At 43.0% G+C, this 21,348-nt stretch overlaps 1 protein-coding gene across 1 annotated transcript in view; it reads right to left on the minus strand.

Annotated features, from left to right (window-relative positions):
• Positions 1-1,425: 1,425 nt before the first annotated feature.
• Positions 1,426-21,348, minus strand: part of ralyl (RALY RNA binding protein like) — a gene marked incomplete at both ends in the record, with an annotated part of 91,685 nt that continues 71,762 nt past the window's right edge. Inside the window, 3 exons of the mRNA XM_083632340.1 lie at positions 1,426-1,458; positions 3,337-3,506; positions 6,959-7,072. Of these exons, the coding sequence (XP_083488466.1) occupies positions 1,426-1,458; positions 3,337-3,506; positions 6,959-7,072 (317 nt within the window). The remainder of the gene's footprint in view (positions 1,459-3,336; positions 3,507-6,958; positions 7,073-21,348) is intronic.

Here is a 21,348-nt window from a genome sequence, read left to right on the forward strand (position 1 = left end):
TTCACGATTCGATAAAACCATGAGACGATGTCATGAATACAAGATCAATGACACCAAATGACTGTGCAGAAATCTGTTTATTTCGGAGCCACAAATCTTGCTAGCACTGGCTTGCTAGAATGTAAACAATTTAAAAATGTCATTACAAAGTGCATAATATAATTTGGATGGAGAGCTTGTGGAATTGTGATGGTCAAGTCGTCTCATTTGTGATTACTACAGCAGAATAAAATGTAGCTAATATTGCAATTCATGTTTGTGATCTGCGATCAGTGTTGGGCAGTAACTTAGTTACAGTAACTTAGTTACCGTAATTGTATTACTTTGCCCAGTAACTAGTAGCCTAGTGTAAGGGACTACAATGACCAAACAGTAATTATATTACAGTTACTAATCCAAGTAACTTTCAAGTTGAATTGTGGAGATAGGTCTGGCTATGCGAGACTACTGCGTTGCCACAGCGTGATTAGCTTTTTATCCTAAAGGCAAATAAATAGAAAATATGCAGATTGGCTGATTGTTGACTCCTCCTGTAAGGTCAAGTATTGTTCCAATAAAGTGGATTCAGTTCTAAAAGGAGCTGGCTAGGAACAGGTTGTACGTCACTTTTACAGAAGGGGTTGTAGCTAAAGTAATAATGTAACGAGTAACATAAGTAGTTACTTCTGATACCAAGTAATAAGTAAAGTAATTGTAATACTTTTTAAAGCAGTAACTTACTACACTTCCTGTTCCTGAATAACTTGCCCAACACTGCCCTGCGATACATATTGTCACATCTTTGTATTGCAATATATTTCATTTTCGATATTTTGTTCCCTCCCTACAGCGAAACACTTTACCGGGACAAAACTTCTACAAGTCTCTAATGAACAAAGTTTTTCTTTGGAGAAGTATGAATATTACATTTCACTCATCTGGAACCAAAGAAAAACTATGAGAGAACTTATCTAAATGTTACATCATCAACAGTGTGCGACTCGTGAACACCGCTAAGCACTTCCTCCAGGAAGAGCCAGCCAGCACCGAGCCAGCTGATGATGTGGCCGCTTCATTAGCCACACCCCGAGAGGCGGGAGGCAGGGGACTCTTTACCTTAGGCCCACCCCCCCTCACTCCCCCCTACACAATTCAATTAGATGAATGTTGTTTATGGGCGGTTCTGGGCCATTGAAATGTCATTATTGCTCCCTCTGTCAAAGTCGGCATTAGCTGCCCTTCAGTGGCGCTGGCCTTCCAAATGTCACCGAGCTTATGATTTAGGAGATGATTAACGAATGTTTGGGGAAGCTTCTGATGCGGTTCAGCGGCTGTGCCTTTAACGAGGCCTGAGAGGAGCCTAAGACCTTCCAGGACCATGTCGGAACAACCACACAGACACTGTGTCACTTTGGTTAAATAGACATCCCAAGCTCTTACCTGATCTCAGTTGTCAATATCCGATACGTGGTTCTCTATCTGAAAGTGAGAGCACAGAGAGTTTAAATTATGGATGTGATACGGTCTTTCCAAAATGTTTGATCTTTTTTCTTTTTTAAAGGTCTTGCAGATATATGCTCAACAACAGAAGCGTCTCTGTGGTACATGATCACCATCTCTGATCAATATGACCTTCAGGAAACAAATACTGTACATCTCTTCCACCCTGTCTCTGAAAAATAATATCTTCCATTAGCGAGGAGACAAAACTTACATCAAGGGTGGCATGCCCACGATCACCTGTTTAATGGCTAATAAATATCAGATAATAGGGAAAGCATGGCCTCAGGCAGCATAGTCACATTGAACCGCAGCTGAACCCAGATGAAACAGGAACATTCCTTTGATTATACCGCGTGAACTTGAAAAAACGGACATGAAGAAACTAAGAACTAAGAAGCTAATTGTTAAGCTGAGGGACAAGTGAGTTTACGTGTAGAGAGGTCTTGGAACACTTGGTAAACTGGGAACGCTGGGCACTTGGGAAGCTGAATCTGCAGGGTTCAAAACTGAGAACTGTTGCAGAAGGTTTGCCGTAAGATGAATCTATGAACGACAGCGGAAAACTCGCAGCGATCGCATTTATAGTTCACAAGAACATGACATCACTCTACAAAATGACATCATCAGTGAGATATGATGTCATCAGTGGGACCATCAATGAGTGACATCATCAGTGCCAGAACAAGTCGCCGCTCTACAAATGACATCATCAGAAATATGACATCATCACTGAGGCACCATCCGAAGTATGACATCATCACTCTCGACATTTCATCGTAACCGTAGTTATGACATCATCTAACACAAATGTTATGTCATAGTTATTAAGATATTTGACCAGTACTGTGTAAAGACGTAATTCGATTTTTTTGGTTTAAACTGCCCGATTAACATTTAATTATTTTATATTCCAACTACGAAATGGGTGAAAACTGCAGTTTTTCAATTAAAACTCACATTTGTTGAAATAGGAACATGTTGTTTTTGCCTAGAACACTTTCATCGAACGTCAATCCATTTAATATTTCTAGACTTTTTAGTGGTTTCACCTCTGCTTTTGTTGCAGCAGCCCAATTTATTTCCCATGTAGCATAAAACATAAATAAATAAATACACATTTTTAAACAAGATTTCCAAGCTTTCTCAGTGGTTATGAAGCATTTGTGCTGTGGTGTGAATGAATCTTGAAAATCTGTTATTGTGGCAATACTTGCTCTGTGGTTTCATCATCATTCTTATGCCTGAGACATTTTCTTTAACCATTATGATTATTCTTTAAATATTCTCTCCCATTCAACATTTGTTGGTTGTTCTATTCTCCTACTTCTGATGTGACCTGAGAACTGGCTTATTCCTCAGCCAACCAATGTCATCTCTAACACTCACTGTCACACCCACACTGGTTCATACAGCTCTCGTCTCACACTCTCTTCAGCTCTCTGCTTTAATTGCCATTTGTAAGTCTGTAGAGTACGTGTGTGTGTGTGTGTGTGTGTGTGTGTGTGTGTGTGTGTGTGTGTGTGTGTGTGTGTGCGTGTGCGTGTGCGCATGTGTGTGTGCATGTTCGTGTGTGTATGCACGGACGTGTCTGTGCTTGTGTCTGCGTGTGGGTGACCTGCCTCCACTCCTTCAACTAGGGTCATCAGGGAGGAATTGTCAGTGCGGGCGCCCTCACCGTTCACTCATATGAAACCCCACTCTCTCTGATCTGAGGCCATGAATAATTCTAGAAAATTATCTTTGAGAAGGCGAGGACTTGGACTTGTCTGCCCACTTGAGATCTCCCAAAGTGCCTCTCGCTCTCTCTCCCACTCTCCCTCCCCATCAGCCGTGCTGTCAAAGCGCTTCTCTTACCAGATGGTGGCTGCCCTCCTCTCCGTAGTCGTCCTCGCCTCCGTCGGTCATCTCTCCCGCCTCCACCTCAAGCGCGCCCTCGCCTGCCTCCTCCCCGGAGTTCTCTGCCGTCTCCGAGACAGACTCCTCGTGCAGGGAGTCGCAGTTGTCCTCGTACTTTCTCTGAGCCTCTGAGAGAGAGGAGGGCAGAGGAAAGGAAGAGAGGAGGCGAGAGAGAGGAGGGCAGAGGAAAGGAAGGGAGGAGGTGAGAACAGCTACGAGTTTGTTTTATTTGGGTTGAACCATTTGCCTGGGGCCAGACCTGGTTGCTTCTGATCTGGCATTGTGACATGCAACAGCAATTTCCTAAGATGAGGAAGAAAAAAAAACGACGTGTCCAATGAGCGCTGAGGGGGACTAACGATTAGCCAATCGGCGTCTAAAAACAGCGCAATGGGCGGGGCTAACACTGTGCATCGAACCACCTAATACCAATGGCGACAGACAGACGCTGAGGCTGTTTTAAATCAATTAAAAGTACCACTTAGTTACTTACTTACTTATTTGAAATCCGAACAGCTCTCTACTTTGAAGACATCTTCTCTTTATTAGTTAAAATTTGCTAAGTGGTGTCAGTCAGGATTTGTGATGGAAGTGATGTCATCAGTGATGTAATCAGTAGTGTCACTTGAGCAATTGTCCTTCCTGGCTGAGGCTATATAATGCTGCCTACACACTACAGGATTTTCAAATCTTAACCGATTTTAAAAACATGAGAGACCACAGACATAAGGACAATTTCATCAGATTTTAACATTAAAATCGCCTGAAGGCACACACTAGACGATTCGGCCAGACTGCGAGACCACACACCAGCCGTTTGAAGTACCGACTCACAGCGATTCCAGCAACTAGACTGTAGGCTGTTTATATCCCACAAAACCGCAATTTCTTCACACAGACAACAGCAGATGGCTCTCCAAACATGCACCGAGCGGCGGGTCCACTTCAAGCAGCGCGGACACCCTCGCAAAATGAGATAAAACAACGTCCTGTCTGAGAGCTCATATTACAGCATATCCACTCCCTTGAAGCAAACAAACCGCTCCGCTCGGCACATGTTTGGAGAGCCATCGGCCGCTGTCCACCCTGTTTTAAACTGTGAGGATGCTGCGGAGAGAGGAGCTACATGGCACTGCTGTTGCCACAACTCGTAGCGCTGCATTAACATCCGGGTATGACCGTCGACGCGTCCCGGTCTGCTCGCTCTCATTGGCTATTGCGGGTTCCGTCGGGAGACAGCCATCGTAAATATCAAACATGTTTGATATGCCCGATTCGAGATCGGGCCGGCTCCGATTCAATCAATAATTTATTGACACCAGACACTTGACAATTATTTTGACAAAAAATCGGTTGAGACTAGCCTCGAATCGGGCCACGCCCCCCCGAGGGGAATCGGGCATTAAATCGGGCCTTTTATCCTCTAGTGTGTGGGAGGCATTAGTGGTGGGAGTATAAGTAGGGAGAAGAGGACAAGGGTGAGTTAAGGGGAAAAGCGTAGCGCACAAGATTCCTAGTTCATTCAAAGAGATTCTTTTTGCGTTCCCCACACTGGATTCTATTCAGGCAGAAATGTTGCTGGTCTCTAGTGATTGGTTAGGGAAAATGGAATCCCCCTTGGTGATTATTTCCCTAATGGAAATCGCTTAGAGTGGGGGCAATGTCAGACTGAAGAAGGAAATGGAGTGTATGTAACAAGTTGACAATTCAGTCTGACATCAGGCTACAGTACCAGAGCAGTTTATTTTGTTGGATCTTTTATTTGGTTCTTTTAAGTTCTCACTGCTCAATTACACCGAGGCTTGCAGACAAAAGTCGTATGTAGCTTGTTTATTGGACTGGGATTTAGGTGGTGGGAAGAGTAAAAAGAAATCCAATTCCAGTCCCTGTAACTTGTCTGCACTCAGTCCAGACTGCGGTTTGCACTCAGTTCATTTTGTTACACTCGGCTTTCCAAGCATGAGGCTATTAGATGTCAACATCCTTCTCCTTAAGGTGCGTTCACACCGAGATATTTATTTTTCGCTCTGTCGCTTGATTCAACCCTTTGGAATCGCTCTGTCGCTCTGTTTAAATCGCTCATCAACAGGCACACGAAATGACGGACATGTGGGGGATATAACGTTACGCAATCTCATGCTGTTTGTCCACTACGAGCCACCGTCATTGTTTACAAGCTAAAGCCTATCAGCGTGCTCCTAATGCGAGCTCCATTCCGGTAGGACAGACTTCACTTCATGTCAGCTGTCAGGCTGTCAATGCGGTTTGTTGCCACACAATAAACCAGCGGTTTGTTCCAAGCCAGTGGGATCCTTGACTCGCTCTCACACGGCAGCCAATCAGCGTTGAACAGCGAGCGACTGATGCCAGCGTATTTTCGCTCGAGTTGGGATATTTAATCTCGAGCGAACGAGCGTATTTTCTCCCTATCGCTCTGTCTCTGCCGCTCGGACGCCCAGCGATTTTTCTCCCGGGTGAATATACGCTCAATCGCTCGTTTGCATTGACTTTGTATGTAAACTCGACGCCAGCGAAAAACTTTAATAGGTCGGTGTGAACGCAGCTTTATACCCATACAACCTTGTGTTTTGGGGTCGTTTCCTGTAATCAGGTTGAATTATTTTCTCACTACTACCACAGTGGAGTTTGCTTGGAACTTGGAAGACGACTGAGACTCACATTTTCAGGCGATCTCGATGCGGCTGTTTGGCGTTCGAATGGCATTGTTGATCACAGGATCACGAGCCTAACCAGCAGTAGCACCTAGCTTACCTGTATGTTGAAATCTTACGCTGTTATGTACAAATTCGGCTTTATTTATTTGTTTCCAAATTCCATTGTTTCCATTTTAATTTTAATTTAAGGCTTAGGATCGAATTTCTTTTTTATTTGACTGACTTTGCTCTCTTCAACATGGTTCTCAAAGTGAAAACCAAGTTGTGAGGTGACGTAAGAGTCCCACGCAAGACCGACCCACCTCTCAGAACACCCCAATCAGTAACATCATTATTTCTCTATGCCTATTTTACAATGATGAAATCAGGTTATGACAATAATTAGGTCTACTTTTGATTTGGATAATTAGGTCTACTTTTATTAATTTCAGCCAAACTATGGAAAATTCTGCAATACTTTTTTATTAAATTTTTTTATCACCAAATTCCATGATTCTGTCCGTTTTTTCTGCATTGCGGAAACCATATGGCCATGCCAGGCAGATCCCTGTAAAAGGTGAAGTATAAATGAAATCTGAACTTCCTAAACCTTCTAAATTCCTAAAGAACTTGAACTTGTTTTGACAGTACAGTACTACTACCTGCTGTCGCGTAAAGTCTACTCTACTGAGTTAGGTGTCTAAATGACCTTCACTGCTCCATCAGACTGTCCCTTGGTGTTGGCGTCTATAAAGACAGCTCATATAAAGCAGTCAGCGTGGTTCCGACACCTGTCTGCTTTTATGACAGAGAGCTCTGCTGCTCTTATCTCCCATAACGTCAGGAAGACTGATGGCCAGCGTGCACTCTTCATTTCCCTCCCCCAGCAGTGGGTGGCCTCTCTGGTTCCCCTGTCTGCCACTCACCGGACTCGGCTCTCTGTTGCTTCTCGATCTTCTCCAGGCGTCCCAGCAGGGAGTCGATCTTCATCTTGATCTGAGTCAGCTCCCGTTTAATGGTCTGAAGCTGGTCGGTCTTCACTGCTGAGACACAGAAATACACACCGATATGAATCTATTTGTTGCCACAGTATTTTAAAAGGGGACATTTCACCCCATAATCAAAACATTTTTGAACTATTTTCTTCCTACTCAGCTGCTAGTTCTGCTGCTAGGGTGAAGATCGATGGAAAGAAAATAGTTTCTACAATAAACTGCTCACGACAAGGTCTGTGGATTATCTTGAGTAACCAGGTTATGATTTCTGGAAAGACACATTGCCGTTGAGTTTTAATTTTTATTTATTTATTATTATTTAAAAGAAATTGCACTTTGTGCACCACACGCCGAGTGCCATCCAGTTGCATTGTATTTCGAGAAGGATCTAGATGGACAAATAGCACTTACAGGTAAGAGGGAAAATATGTATGAACTGTCCCTTTAAGTCGGATCCCCCCCCCCCTCTTAATTTCATTTGAACTCAGTTTAAATATAAGGTTTTAATGATGCCCCTTCATACAGAGTTGATCACGGACTCCATGTTATCATCTGTTAATACCATCGTTCCATCATTTCATCACTGCGAGGTACATTTTGCTCATCTCAATCTGGCTCACTGCAGAGTTACCCTGATCTGGCTCACTGCAGAGTTACCCTGCTAAAGATGTGAGCCTGCTGCTTTCAATTAGAAGATTAGTGTGTGGCTTCACCCACCATGCTGTGCAATGCTGCAGCATCTCTGCTCACTAGTGCCAATAGCTATATACTTTACACATCCTCTTTCAACGGCTGTTTGATGTTTATATCGAGCATGATGAGGACGCTTTAAGTCACAATGATTTTTTACATTGTTGGGGAATGCTTTAGCATCATTTTAATTATCCAGGAAGCCTGACTGAGCACATATAGCGTTGCTGACGGGTGAAAGTCTTGTATCTCTATAAAATGTCAACTTTGCAGACCTGTCAACGCTCCCGTTTTTGACGGGTTGCTCCTATATTTTCACCCCCTCTCGCACCATGCTCCTGTCTGCTAATTTTGCTCTTAAATTTCCTGTATTTTCCTTTTTATAGAGAGAGAGAGAGAGAGAGAGAGAGAGAGAGAGAGAGAGAGAGAGAGAGAGAGAGAGAGAGAGAGAGAGCGGTGAGTGTGGCTATGCCTCCACCCCTCAAGAACAGATGAGATGTCAGATGATATAGTGACACTAAGTCTTGCTGTATTCATGTATTCATGAATGGAGTGGAATATTTGCAGGCTGGATGTGGGGCGGTCTGTATTTGCAGGCTGGATGTGGGGCGGTCTGTATTTGCAGGCTGGATGTGGGGCGGTCTGTATTTGCAGGCTGGATGTGGGGCGGTCTGTATTTGCAGGCTGGATGTGGGGCGGTCTGTATTTGCAGGCTGGATGTGGGGCGGTCTGGCTCAAAAAGTCCAGGACCATTTTCTTGTCCCAGTCAGTCCCTGACTGATCAGATGGCAGGATATCTACAGTATATAGATATTTAGACACTTGGGAGACTATTTAGCCATTCCTGGCCAGAAGAACATTTGGAAACAACCATGCAGTTGCCAGGTTTAGAGTAGAGTTTAGTATTGGTCACGGTGGGGAAAAAGATGCCACACTCTAGTTGGTAGATCTCTGGAATCGAAAGAGGAAATCACTTTCATAATGTACAAATTCTGGTCGGGTGGGGGTCCTGGAAAGAACTCCCTTATTTTCAAAGCCCAGTGTTGACAGGTATGGAAGTTTGTCAACAGGATTTAAGAAAAGCAGGCTTGGTTTTAGTGCATTTTTGAGTTTGTCCAATGGGAAAGGGTTTCATAATCCAAAAAGGTCTGAGAATTCCCTCAACATGTAGAAGAGGGCCATGTGGCCATGTTGCCATTGGGTGGGCTTTAGCCCACCCAAAAATAGTCTCAGCCCACCCAAAAAAAAAAAAAAACATTCTCTCCAAATCCATGGTGGTCATTAGTAGCAGTTTCTGTTAAAATGATCTTTATTTATTATTTATTTTTGCTTTAAAACTATTTTTTAATTTTCTGCTTAAAGTTCATGAAAAAAGTGGCATTCTTGTTTTTTCCCACAATAATTTCATAATACCATTTCAATCATGAGAGACTAGAAGGAAAGTACGATAAACTTTAATGATAAAACAACACTTAGATTTGGCGAATGACTCCATGGAATGATGACGCTCCTCTGAGACAAGAGGAGGACGTCAGTGATTTATAGGATAGAGAACCCCCATAGGGAGTTCTACTGGAGTCATGACATTGGTGGTGTTCAGGGGAGGAGGAGGGGCGAAGCAGCAGCAACACAGGAACAGCAGCTATATGGGTGAACAAACAGGGTGAGTTACAACTTGCAAGAGTCTTAAATAGAACTTAATTTAGGTGATTGGCAACAGCCGAAGAGAGGGAAAGCGTGGGAGACATTGATTGGACAGGGATAAAGAGGGCGTGCATATTTATGAATGGCTGATGTAACCTGAGGGCGTTGCTGCAGGGGAGAGAGAGATTAATGGAAAGGAACCATGGATTAGTGAATGGGATGGATAAACAATCATTGACTAGTGAAGTAGTCTTCATTATTGAAAACAGTCTAAGACATTATTTGTAATGCCACCGTTGTAGTGCTGTTGTTCAAAATTAAAGTACATTTTCTCAGATTTATTGGTGTCTTTTTAGTCACACAATTTAATAGTCAGTGTTTCCCATACACTGATCTATTTGTGGTGGTACACCCTACATAGATTTTGACCCCCACAAATACTGCCACATATTAATTTCAACTAGTTGACTGCAAACTCCTGCTTTAGTGCTTACAGTATATTATTATCTTGTTGGAATATTATTCCAGCCAATAAGTTAGGAAGTTCCCTTTTGATTTAATTTTACTTTTGTTTTGCCTACAAAGCAAAATGTTACTTTACTTGAAACTCCCCTGAAGTGATTTTGGTATTATTTATGCAAGCATAATTGTACCATATAGTAACCTGTATGCAGAATATATATAGTATATATAGGGAAACAATTATTTTTTCATTGCTGTAAAACCACAGAACGGTAAAGAAGATATTGATGTGTGTAGTTCTTCATATATCTAGTCTCTTCATTTTGATCTCAAAGTGCGCCAGTTTGATCCATTTTTACTTGAAACTGTACAAAATTTTCTTCCGGGGGGGCATGCTCAGCCCACCCAAAACTCACCACGATAGAACTTTTGGACCACCACGATAGAACTTTTGGGGCAATAGGGTATTTGGAAACAGGGAACATCTGTATGCAGGCATTTGTGGGCTTGTGTGCCTTGCTCTAGGCCGGGCAACTTGCAACCAAGCATCTCTCATTCACTTTCCCTGACAAGACTTGCTAAGTTGCTCTGGGATTTAAACAAGCAAAGTAACACACTCACTTCTCTACACTCTCTGCCATTTCAAAAAGTATAATCCATGCACTATATCAAAAATGAACTGAAACTTCCTCAACAGTGTATAAAAATATGTCACATGTATTTCATATTACTACTCCAAATCTTCTAAGGAATGGATAAGTGCAATGTTCAAACGATTGAAATTCACTGAAATAGCTCATTTCAAATTTTAAATATCCCTGTGTACATTATGTTCTAAAAAAAACTTTTGAGGGCTAATTTGCAGTTGAAATGTCTTTAATTAAATGTAATCTATGTGATTGCACATAATCTGTGTTTTGTTTTTGCAATGCTAAAGATTATTTTTGGTTATTATTCCAGTTAAAGTTAAGAGTCAGACCGTCTGACTCAGACGGAAATGAGAATTTGATGATCAACATTCTTGCTGAGTGACTAACATAATATTCATATCAGTGATTAATTTTCACACCTTTGCCTGACACATTTCCTTCGCAGTGGATCCACATGACAGATACGGAAGTATAATTTGTCTTCCCGCTGTTTCTGTTTACTGCCTTATGAATAATGACTCACCTTTTGCTGCTTTGATTTCAGTTAAACGTTCAGTCTTCACTATAGAGTCAGGTCCCTATCGTTGCATCGGCGCTGTTTCTAGGCCGAACGCCTGGCGCAGCTCAAATCAGTGGGCGTGGACCAGCGCACTTGATATCGTCGTGCTGGCGCTAGACGCAGCCTCAACCATTACAACCACGCCTTTTAAGCGTAAAATTATGCACCGTCATGCTCATTGGATAACTGCAATAAACGAATCGCACGCTTGCCTTTTTAGCTCCAATTCCAGTGATCCCGCAAAACCAGACGAAAGCCAAACGCTCTGCCCCCCCCCCTCCCTTCATCCAGTCTGTCTGTCTGACTGCATTATAGGCTATTATTCCATATTATTATGCTTCTCAAACCAATCTAACTGCAGTTTCAATACTGCAAGCATGTAAATACACTACACTATAGCAAGATCAAAGTGAAAATAATGTACTAAACGCATCAGCTAGAAAAATATAGCCTATTAGATTGGTGAAAGTTTGTCCAGAAAGATATCGTTTTCTCTCCCCTGCTGCAGGTAGAATGATCGATGCACATAAATATACCCTACATTATGTAAAGTCATTGCATAAATGTGTTTTTATTGTAAAACTAAATGTCAAGTAGGGCCAAGTTATTGGAGCGGACATCACAGTATAGCACATCACAGAAGCGCGTTCCGCTGTCACTTATCTAAATCACGTTAAACCCACAAGGGGTATATATAGGCTCAAGAGGACATATATGTTTCACATAGGGTGGTGTTTCATTTCGATGTTTTATTTGGTCCAATATTGAAATGTTCGACAATTGCAGGTTGTCTTACCATTACACATTATTTTAGATCTACCTTTTATATCTATTTCGGCTCATTTGGTTGCTATTTAGTAGCGAAATGGAGGACCCAATTGCATGCTGGGAGTGGACATTCACAGGCAGTAAACTTACAACTGCTATTTCCTATGGGAAGCTGGGTGCTGCTATGTGTTGTGTCTGTTTGAGCGAGGGAGTCAGAGAGAGAGAGAGAAGGGTGACTCAGAGGCAGAAGAGCACTGGCGCACTGAATAGGCCTGGTTTCAGAGAGAGACAGAGAAGGGTGACAGGGGAGAGGCACAAGTGCACTGGCGCACTGAATAGGCCTGGTTTTCAAAGGCGCAAAGCGCTAAATGTAGGCCAGGTGCGAAGATAGCACTACGCCGGTAGTTAGCGCCGACACGCCCACTTTGGCCCATTCTGGGACTGCGCCACGCCCATTCGGCCTAAAGCGCATTTGGCAGCCTAAAGCCATATTGATATCGTCCCAAAACAGGCGCAAGGCACGTTTTTTTGCGTTTAAGGCCCGTTTTAGCGCCGAAGGCTTGTGGGAGAATAGGGCCCTCAGTGTCTAGATTTTGGAGAAATGAAGCGCAACCATTATTGTGTCATGGAAATGCCCTAAAAGTTTGGAAATGAACGCTGATATGTCAAACAATATCTACTCAAAATAAGAAAGATCATGTGGAATCTGAAGGACGTCGCCGTTAATTCAAGCTGGCCCGTCTTCATGGATTGGTAATCCTTAGCGGCTTGAATTGAGCAGATTAAAGAATTGACACTATAAGGTAATAAGATAATCTCATTCTCTTAACCCTTGGCGGTCAAATTGTGTCATCTTTTGACAGGAGGGGGAGAACAGACATCAGAAGTTGAGGAGAAAACTTCTTTTTGACACCTATCAGATTGTGTCACCGCTGGAGAGAGGATGGATGAACAGACGGTACAGACTTAAGACTGGCACAGAAAGAAAATATCACTCACTTGTTTCTCTCTGTGTTTGGCTATTTGGGTTAGGCTCTTTGATGTATGTTTACACCCACACACTTCACAATGCAAAGCCCCTCCCAACACTATGCATGAACCATATGTTTACACCCACGCACTTCACAATGCAAAGTCCTTCCCAACACTATGCAGGAACCAAACCCATGCATACTAATAGATAACCTTCTAAGGATAGAGAAGAAGATGTCAGAGTATGATACATTTTTTCTACATCCCATTAGCTCTTCTTCAACCCGATTCCTCCATAACGCAACTTTTTAATCTTTCAGTGAAATCCATGCTGAAAAACAACGCGATCCAGAGGACACTGAAAGGTATTCGTCAGCGCGTTGCTTCCTCACAACGGAGCAGAATTATTAATATGTGCAGGCGAGAGAGAGATGGGGGTGCCAGGGAAGGGGGGGTATAACGGCCCATCAGAGGCTATGTATATACCGTAAATTCCGGACTATAAGCCGCACCTTTTTCCCCGTTTTTTGGCCTTTTTTGGCCCCTGCGGCTTATATAACGGTGCGGCTTATCTATGGATTTTTTCAAAAAAAAAAAAAAAAAAAAAAAAATCTCTCTTTTTTAGCACTCTTTCTAACTATAAAGCCACTTCTGTTTTAATTTCCTCTCTTGCCCTCTTTTCACCACACTGTATGACACTGTATGACACTGTATGACACTGTGTGCACTGTAAATAACAACACAAGTGGTGTTGTGTTATGTTGTTTTGTTGAAATGTTAATAAATGGGAGCATTACATATGGTAATTAAACATTAACACATTGACTGCCAGCCGTTTTTTTTTTACTGTAGGTAGCTTCTGCCAGGCCTTTTTTTGAGGATTCTGGCTCATTTTACAAGAGCCGAGCATAATTTTCTGGTTGGACTTTGTGAACACAAAGTTCAGAAAAGTACTAATAGAATGTGTGCTTTCTCTGTCTAAAAGAGTTAGTTTGTAGAGTTAGTAGTTATGTAGATATTAGCCGTTGAGTACAGCATGGTTTCAGCGTCTGGAAATTTATTCAGAGATAAATGGCTTTTTGTGAAATTCGATAGAAAAGTCACTTTAACCATTCATTTTTGGCATCAGTAAGACCGTCAGACATTCTAAACAATAGTTTTGAACAGTAATTTCCTCCATAACAGCAGGAAACACCCCTCTCATTCAAACTCCTCCCTCCGTGTGTCTTCTCCTCCTTCCTCCTGGCTCTACAGCGGGCGTGTCAGAAGCGCGTTGCTGCTGCCTGCCTGCCTGCCTGCGTGCCTGCCTGCCTGCTTGCCTGCGTGCGGACGCTCCTTGTGCGAGTCAAGATGGGCCGGGGAATGCGTGGGCGATGGGCAGATGTTGATTCTGGCCTTTCTGAGGTGTTTCAAAGTGTGTTTCACCTATAATCTATTTTGCAAATCGCTCTCCGCTCTCTGTGTGCTGCTGCCTGCACGGCCGCTCTCGGGCAAGACAAGTCTGGATTACTGTAAAATCGCCTCGCCATTTCCTTGAATGGCTTGCTCCCGCGGCAGTTTTTTCTTTGATTTCGCTCGTCTGGGGGAGCACTGTCAACACTTAGTGGGTCGGTAAAATAGATTATACACATTCAATACCTCCAATAATTGTATAGGAGACGTAAAAGGGATTGATCAACGCCCCACCGTCAAAAAAAAAAAAACGATTTTTTTGACGTATCAATACGTCGCTGGCAGTCAACGGTTGGATTCTGCTTGACGTATCAATACGTCGTTGGCAGTTAACGTATTAAAACACAATAAAAAAAAAAAAAAAAAAAAAAAAATACCATTAAAACACCCGCGGCTTATAGTCCGGTGCGGCTTATATAAGAAAAAAATAGTCAACTTTGAAGGTGCGGCTTATACACCGGTGCGCCTTATAGTCCGGAATTTACGGTACATATATTATATATATATATATATATATATATATATATATATAGTATATATATACATGTATATATGTGTATATGTATACTGTGTGTGTATATATATATATATGTAGGCAGGCATACATACATACTGTGGGTGAAATGAGAGTGAAAATCAAAGGAATGAGCCTGCTGTTGTTTTGTGAAGCAGCCATCAGCCCTGCAGCTACAGCACAGAGCAGCAGAGAATCAGTGACAGGGTCTAGTGATAACCAGGGGTAACAAGTAGGCAACCGTGAAATCACACACATCTCACTACTATAATAAGGCGCAGGCGTGCGTGCGCACAGTTGCTCAGATGTTGAGCAACAGGCGAGCATGGGAAGCGCTACAAATGAGTGCGCGAAGCGCGCAATATTTCTAGTCAAGATCAAAGGTTTTTTTTTTGGGGGGGGGGGGGGCTTTTTAATATTAAGCAAGTTTAGATGTTGAAGAATGCACTCAATATAACAAAACAGTTTTAGTTTAGGATCACTAAATACTTTGTTTAATAATTTGTTAGCGAACTAAGCTTGTTCAGGGCAAACCAAGCTTGCTCACTCACTTTTTTTCTGAATGTTGCTTTTAGGAGTACAAACATTAGAAAGAGAGCTCCGCACATCTCTTTTTCGGGCAGGTGCGTCGGACAGGAACAGAAATGTCCATCAATTGTAAAGAAGGGAGTCCCGCACACCGTCCAAACTTGCAATTTAAGAGTTTATTCCGTGACGTTTCGGTCACCGACCTTTTTCAAACAAAATCAAGACCAAAATTTTGTTTGAAAAAGGTCGGTGACCGAAACGCCACGGAATAAACTCTTAAATTGCAAGTTTGGACGGTGTGCGGGACTCCCTTCTTTACAATTGAAGGAGTACAAACATTAAAATAGGCATTATCTTCTTCAACGATTTTCAGTGTATGACACATCATTTGAAAGCTTACAATCTGCACTATCATAATCTGAAAAAAGAAAGAAAGAAAGAAAAATGACCTTGGCCTACTTGTTACCCAAATCACCAGTCCGTGTCAGGTGACACTGTGAAAATCAAAGGAATGAGCCTCCTGTTGTTTTGTGAAGCTACAGAGGAGCAGAGAAGCCAGGTCTCTCCACAAAAAGGGAGGGGGGGGGGGGGTGAAAATAGCGGGCCAACAGAATGATATCTCAATGGCTAGACACAGTGATGTGTGCCCCTATCTACTGCCCAGTATCACCTGCTACCATGCACACACAAACACATGCATGAGGGCACACATGCACACACCCATGCATGCACGCACTTACGCGCACGCACACGCACACACACACACACACACACACACACACAGACACACACACACACACACACGCACACACACTTTCCTATTTCAACATAATCTGAATTTGCGCTGGCCAGCTTAGTTGTCCTTTGATGATAAGGATGTGTGGACCAGTTTCTAATTTATCAGTGGCTCTAGGCCTTTTTCCTTCTCTGCTATCAGTCACATACTGTAAGCTGCAGAGAGAGAAAACATACACGTGCTAATGCTACATCCTTTCATCAACAGCGCATCTATAGATAGCTCTGGCTAAAGGAAAAGAGAAAAATATCCTTCTTTAATAAGCATTAGGAGAGAGTGGGGGAATGAGGGATGAGTCTAATTTCAGGGCCTCGTGGCGACCACAGGAATAGGATCTTTGGGATGGTGGGGATGTCTTGAGTCTCTAGTCTATGAAGGTTAAAGCGGGCAGAGATGTTTGGGTCTGGTGACGCTGATGTCATTTCAGACTCAATACTTTACGGGGGCTTGAAAGTCACCGGTTTATCGGCCCTTTAGAACACGGCTCTCTTGAATACTCGATTCTGATTGGTCAATCAACAAGATTCACCGGTCATTATTTCTCGACAACCGACCGCTGCTCTGCCACACCTGGATTAATCAGTTGATAAGAGCCTTTTGTCAGCAGACACTACTAATTAGGCCAACCAGTTGCAGCTGTGGTGTCTTGTGTGCCAATTACGAATGAAACCGCTTTGTCGTTGAAAACGCTATTAAAAAATCTATTTGAATAATTATTTTTGTCAGATTATTGAATGATTTAGTTGTAGGCCGTGTTCTAAGCGGGATAATGTATATTGAGGCGGTGATTACTGGGAAATAATGACCTTCAGGTGAATCATTAAGCCCTCCGCTGCGCGTCGGGCTCAATCATTCACCTGTCGGTCATTATTTCCCCCGTAATCACCGCCTCACTATACATTATCCCTTACTTATACAACAGGTAGTTCCGGCCGAGCAATTTGATTGGACAAGAGGGATCCTACGAGTGCCATTATTTCATGATAATGCACTGGCGCTTCACTGTGTGTAGATCACTCCGCTTCACAGCTGCCCTAATCAACAAAACACCTCACAGCTGTAGAGTAGACAGTAGTAAAGTAGACAGCCTGCAGTTAATTAGGCTGATTAGGCTACATTTTCAGCAAAGCAGAAAGCTGAGGGGACTATTTTTGTTGGCGGAGGAATAAATACAGAAATCATATATTTTCTCAGCTTTTTGTCATTTTTTTAATCAGCTTTGTTAAATAGAACTGTTGTATAAAAGCAATATCACACTCGAGGTCGTGCTGTTGTTGTCTAATATTGGCACTGCTGTGATTATCTTCGGCACTCGGCCTGCGGCCTCGTGCCTGCGACCGAATCACAGCAGTGCCAATATTAGCCAACAACAGCACTCCCTCTCATGTGATATTGCTTAAATAAACGTTTGGGGGGGGGGGGGATCTGTGATATTTGGGCCAAAGTTGAAAGAAAGCCATTGAATAACACTCACAGGATAATTACAGCCACAGCGGTTTTCTTAATTGAGTGAATGAGTCCAGAGCCAAAGTCTGTTTTCCCAAGTTGACACAAGGTGCCAATATGGAAAATATAAATCTATGCATTGTTGGACAGTTGTTAGTATAAGCGCAAACTATCTCACCCACTTGGCTGGACATGCAAACCTTATTTTGCTATCCAATCTATACAGGCCAAAGTCAATACAAACACCCATTTTTCACGGTACTGGTAGTGGTAAAAGTCTCCCAAACATACAGCTGCACTGCCAAGACAGAGAGAGAATTCAATGACTCTGTCCAAAAGAGGGTGTGAAATGGGCTCAGACCTTCCCAAGGTGTTTGGACTGATAACGCTGGCCTAGACAGGCAACAATGAAACAAACAGAGCACACACTGTAGCCAATTAAATACAGTCTATGGATAAAGACTCATGTTTAGGAAAACCTCCGCTGACCATAGCGCCACAGGGACGGCCCCCAATCTCACATTAATTACATTTAGAAGGTAGTTTTACTACGCATCACCAGTTAATCACAAGACCCAACGAGAGCCAGATACAGATGGGTGACAGGAATAGCACTGTTTGCTGAATGGGTGTTGGGGGAAAGCTTGGATTCTACGTGTGTTTGGATTTAGTGTTTGTGATCTACATTGCAATGTGGCTTCACTGGCTTGTTTCACGTTGTTGGAGTGAATTAAATTGCTTTTTATATTTTTATAGTCCTGCAGCCAAAGTAGCACAGCTGAATCGTGCCACCCCCTTTTTTCCACAGAGCCATGGTTTGAGTTTTGCATTAAGCCTTAAAGGGATACGCCAACATTTTTGGAGATTCGCCTATTTGCCATATTGCCCATAGTAAAAGTATAATGTAGATGCCTTTATCTTCACTGTGCAGTACAAACTGCGGTATTGCGGTACACCCCTCACTCCTACTTACTGTAGCTTAGCACTACAATGGCAGTATGGTACCTGTACAGCTGCCTACCCCCATTCAGTCGCCCAAAATACATATTCCAACAGCACCAGAAACACTCACATGTACATGTTGTGACTCGTGTAGCTCACCACGCCATCAAATAATAATCCAAAGTTACGGTAAACGGTCATTTTCGAAGCAAATACATAGCGAGAACTAACAAAGATGGTTCCCTCTGTAACCAAACTTACTTTCTTGTTTGCCCGAGGCGCATGTGCTGTACTGATGACTGCACACTGCACATGCGCCTCAGGCAAACGAGGAAGTAACTTTGGTTACAGAGGGAACCCTCTTGGTTAGTTCTCGCTATGGATTTACTTGGAAAATAACAGTTTCACATAACTTTGTATTATTATTTGATGGCGTGGTGAGTACACGAGTCACAACATGTACATGTGAGTGTTTCTGGCGCTGTTGGAATATGTATTTGGGCGACTGAACGGGGGTAGGCAGCTGTACCATAGACTGCCATTGTAGTGCTAAGCTACAGTAGTGTAGCTAAGTAGTGAGGGCTGTCCCGCACTTTGTACGCACAGTGAAGAAAAAGGCATCTACATTCTTCTTTTACTATCGGCAATATGGCAAATAGGACAAAAAATGTGGCATATCCCTTTCAAATTTAAAAAGGATTGAATACCATTAGTGTAATTCAGAGTGATTTAAAAAGAGAGTGGTGGCAACGGAAGTCCAACATGCTTGATAGCCTTATTGTAACTCACATAGCTATAGTGTGTGCGGGGGAGTATGTTCCAGGAAGTATGTTTGAATGCATAAAATAAAGCTGATACTATTCAATTTGATTCTTTAAAACATCATATAGTCCATGGGCCAGACCAGATATCGGTACCATATGGGTGGGCAAAACTTTACCTATACTAAATTGTTTATAGGGTCAATATAAGTAAATGAATATATGATAGCCTTTCCACAGGAGTAGCTTTTCATATTTATTGGACATTTTCTTATTTTCCCCTATTTAGTCCATGGGCCAAACACAAAAATTGCACATATCGGTACCACTCAAGTGGACAAATTCTAATCATGATTTTTGAACAGGTATATATCCATAGATGATATTTTAGTATGATAGCCTTTGCAGAATGGCAGCTTTGTCACAGTTATCGGCTCATGAAGTTGGCAAACCCCTACAATAAATTTGATTCTAGGTGCTGATCCATAACCTATTTTAGGCTCAGGACCTTTAACCATGTTCTATGAGAACATGTTTGACAACATTTGAAAGGGTAGCTTCTTAGCTTTCATTTGAGCTCAGTTGTGAGTCTGTCTGACAAATAAAGAGCTCACATGGGCTCTTCAAAGTGTCAGTGACATTCATTTTTCCACAGTTTTCGCCTAAATTATAGTCTTTATTTCAGCACTGTGGCATCTAGGAACATCAGAGACACAAACAACAAACACTGGAATACTCATATAGGACTATAAGGATTCAGAAAAGGTATAATGAACCCATACTATCCCATCGTGAGGGGTGAATTTTGCCCTTTGAATTTGGTAGAAGAATGCCTTCTCGAGGGAAATGGGCCAGAACCCAAAATGTAAGATATCGGTACCATCCGGGTGCAGAAATTCTACTTGTGATTTTTTTAAATTCCTATGACCATGGTAGCTTATTAGTGCTTAACCACCCCTCTTAAATTATGGACTTATGGGAATTATGGGAAATCATCTTTCTTTCATTATATCCTCTCCCTGGGGTGTCTGGACTACTAACTGTTAATATTACATGTCTAGATATAGGCATGCTATCCTATGATACTATACATACCATACCATACTATACTATACTAGATAGATATATACAGTATGCTATACTTAATTGTCTACTAAATTGGCACATTTCCCAGTCAAAAAGAGGGTAAATTGGCACGCTTTTCAGTCAGAAATTGTTTTATTTGTGTTACGGTATATGTACAGCTACATTCAAAATGTTTCCAGTCTTTCAACACAATATTAGGACAATCTACCCTTCCTGAGACCATGTCATCCACGAGGGCAACACCATCATCGTCATTCACATCTGAGTCTGTCAGCTGTGCAGCAAGCAAGCAAGCAAGCAAGAGGTGCGCCGGTCGTTCCTGCGTATCAACCCTCGCAAGGCGGCCGGCCCGGACGGCATCCCCGGGCGGGTCCTCAAGGCCTGCGCCCACCAGCTGGCAGGCGTATACACAGACATTTTCAACCAGTCTCTCTCCCTCCGACGAGTTCCCTCCTGCTTCAAAGCAGCGACAATCATCCCCATTCCCAAGCAGCAGAAAGCGACCAGCCTCAACGACTGGCGCCCAATAGCCCTCACACCAATAGCCAGCAAGTGCTTTGAAAAGCTGGTCATATCAAAGATCCGCCCCACACTCCCCCCGGACCACGACCCGCTACAATTCGCATACCGGCCCAACAGGAGCACAGCGGATGCAGTAGCACACGTGCTCCACACCGCCCTGTCCCACCTGGAGGGGAAGGACACCTACGTAAGAATGCTGTTCGTGGACTACAGCTCAGCATTCAACACCATAGTACCCTCCAGGCTGGTATGCAAGCTCAAGGACCTGGGACTTAACACAGCAATGTGCGACTGGATCCTGGATTTCCTGACAGACCGCCGCCAGGTGGTGAGGGTGGGCAACCTCACCTCCTCCCCACTGACCATCAGCATAGGAGCGCCCCAGGGGTGCGTCTCCAGCCCCTTCTGGTATGACCTCTACACCCACGACTGCGTGGCGACTCAAACCTCTAACACCATCGTGAAGTTTGCAGACGACACAGCAGTCGTGGGGCTGATCTCGGGGAGCGACGAGACGGCCTACAGAGAG

This window comes from Poromitra crassiceps (assembly GCF_964638095.1).
Source record: "Poromitra crassiceps genome assembly, chromosome: 2".
In the NCBI taxonomy this organism is placed as follows: domain Eukaryota; kingdom Metazoa; phylum Chordata; class Actinopteri; order Beryciformes; family Melamphaidae; genus Poromitra; species Poromitra crassiceps.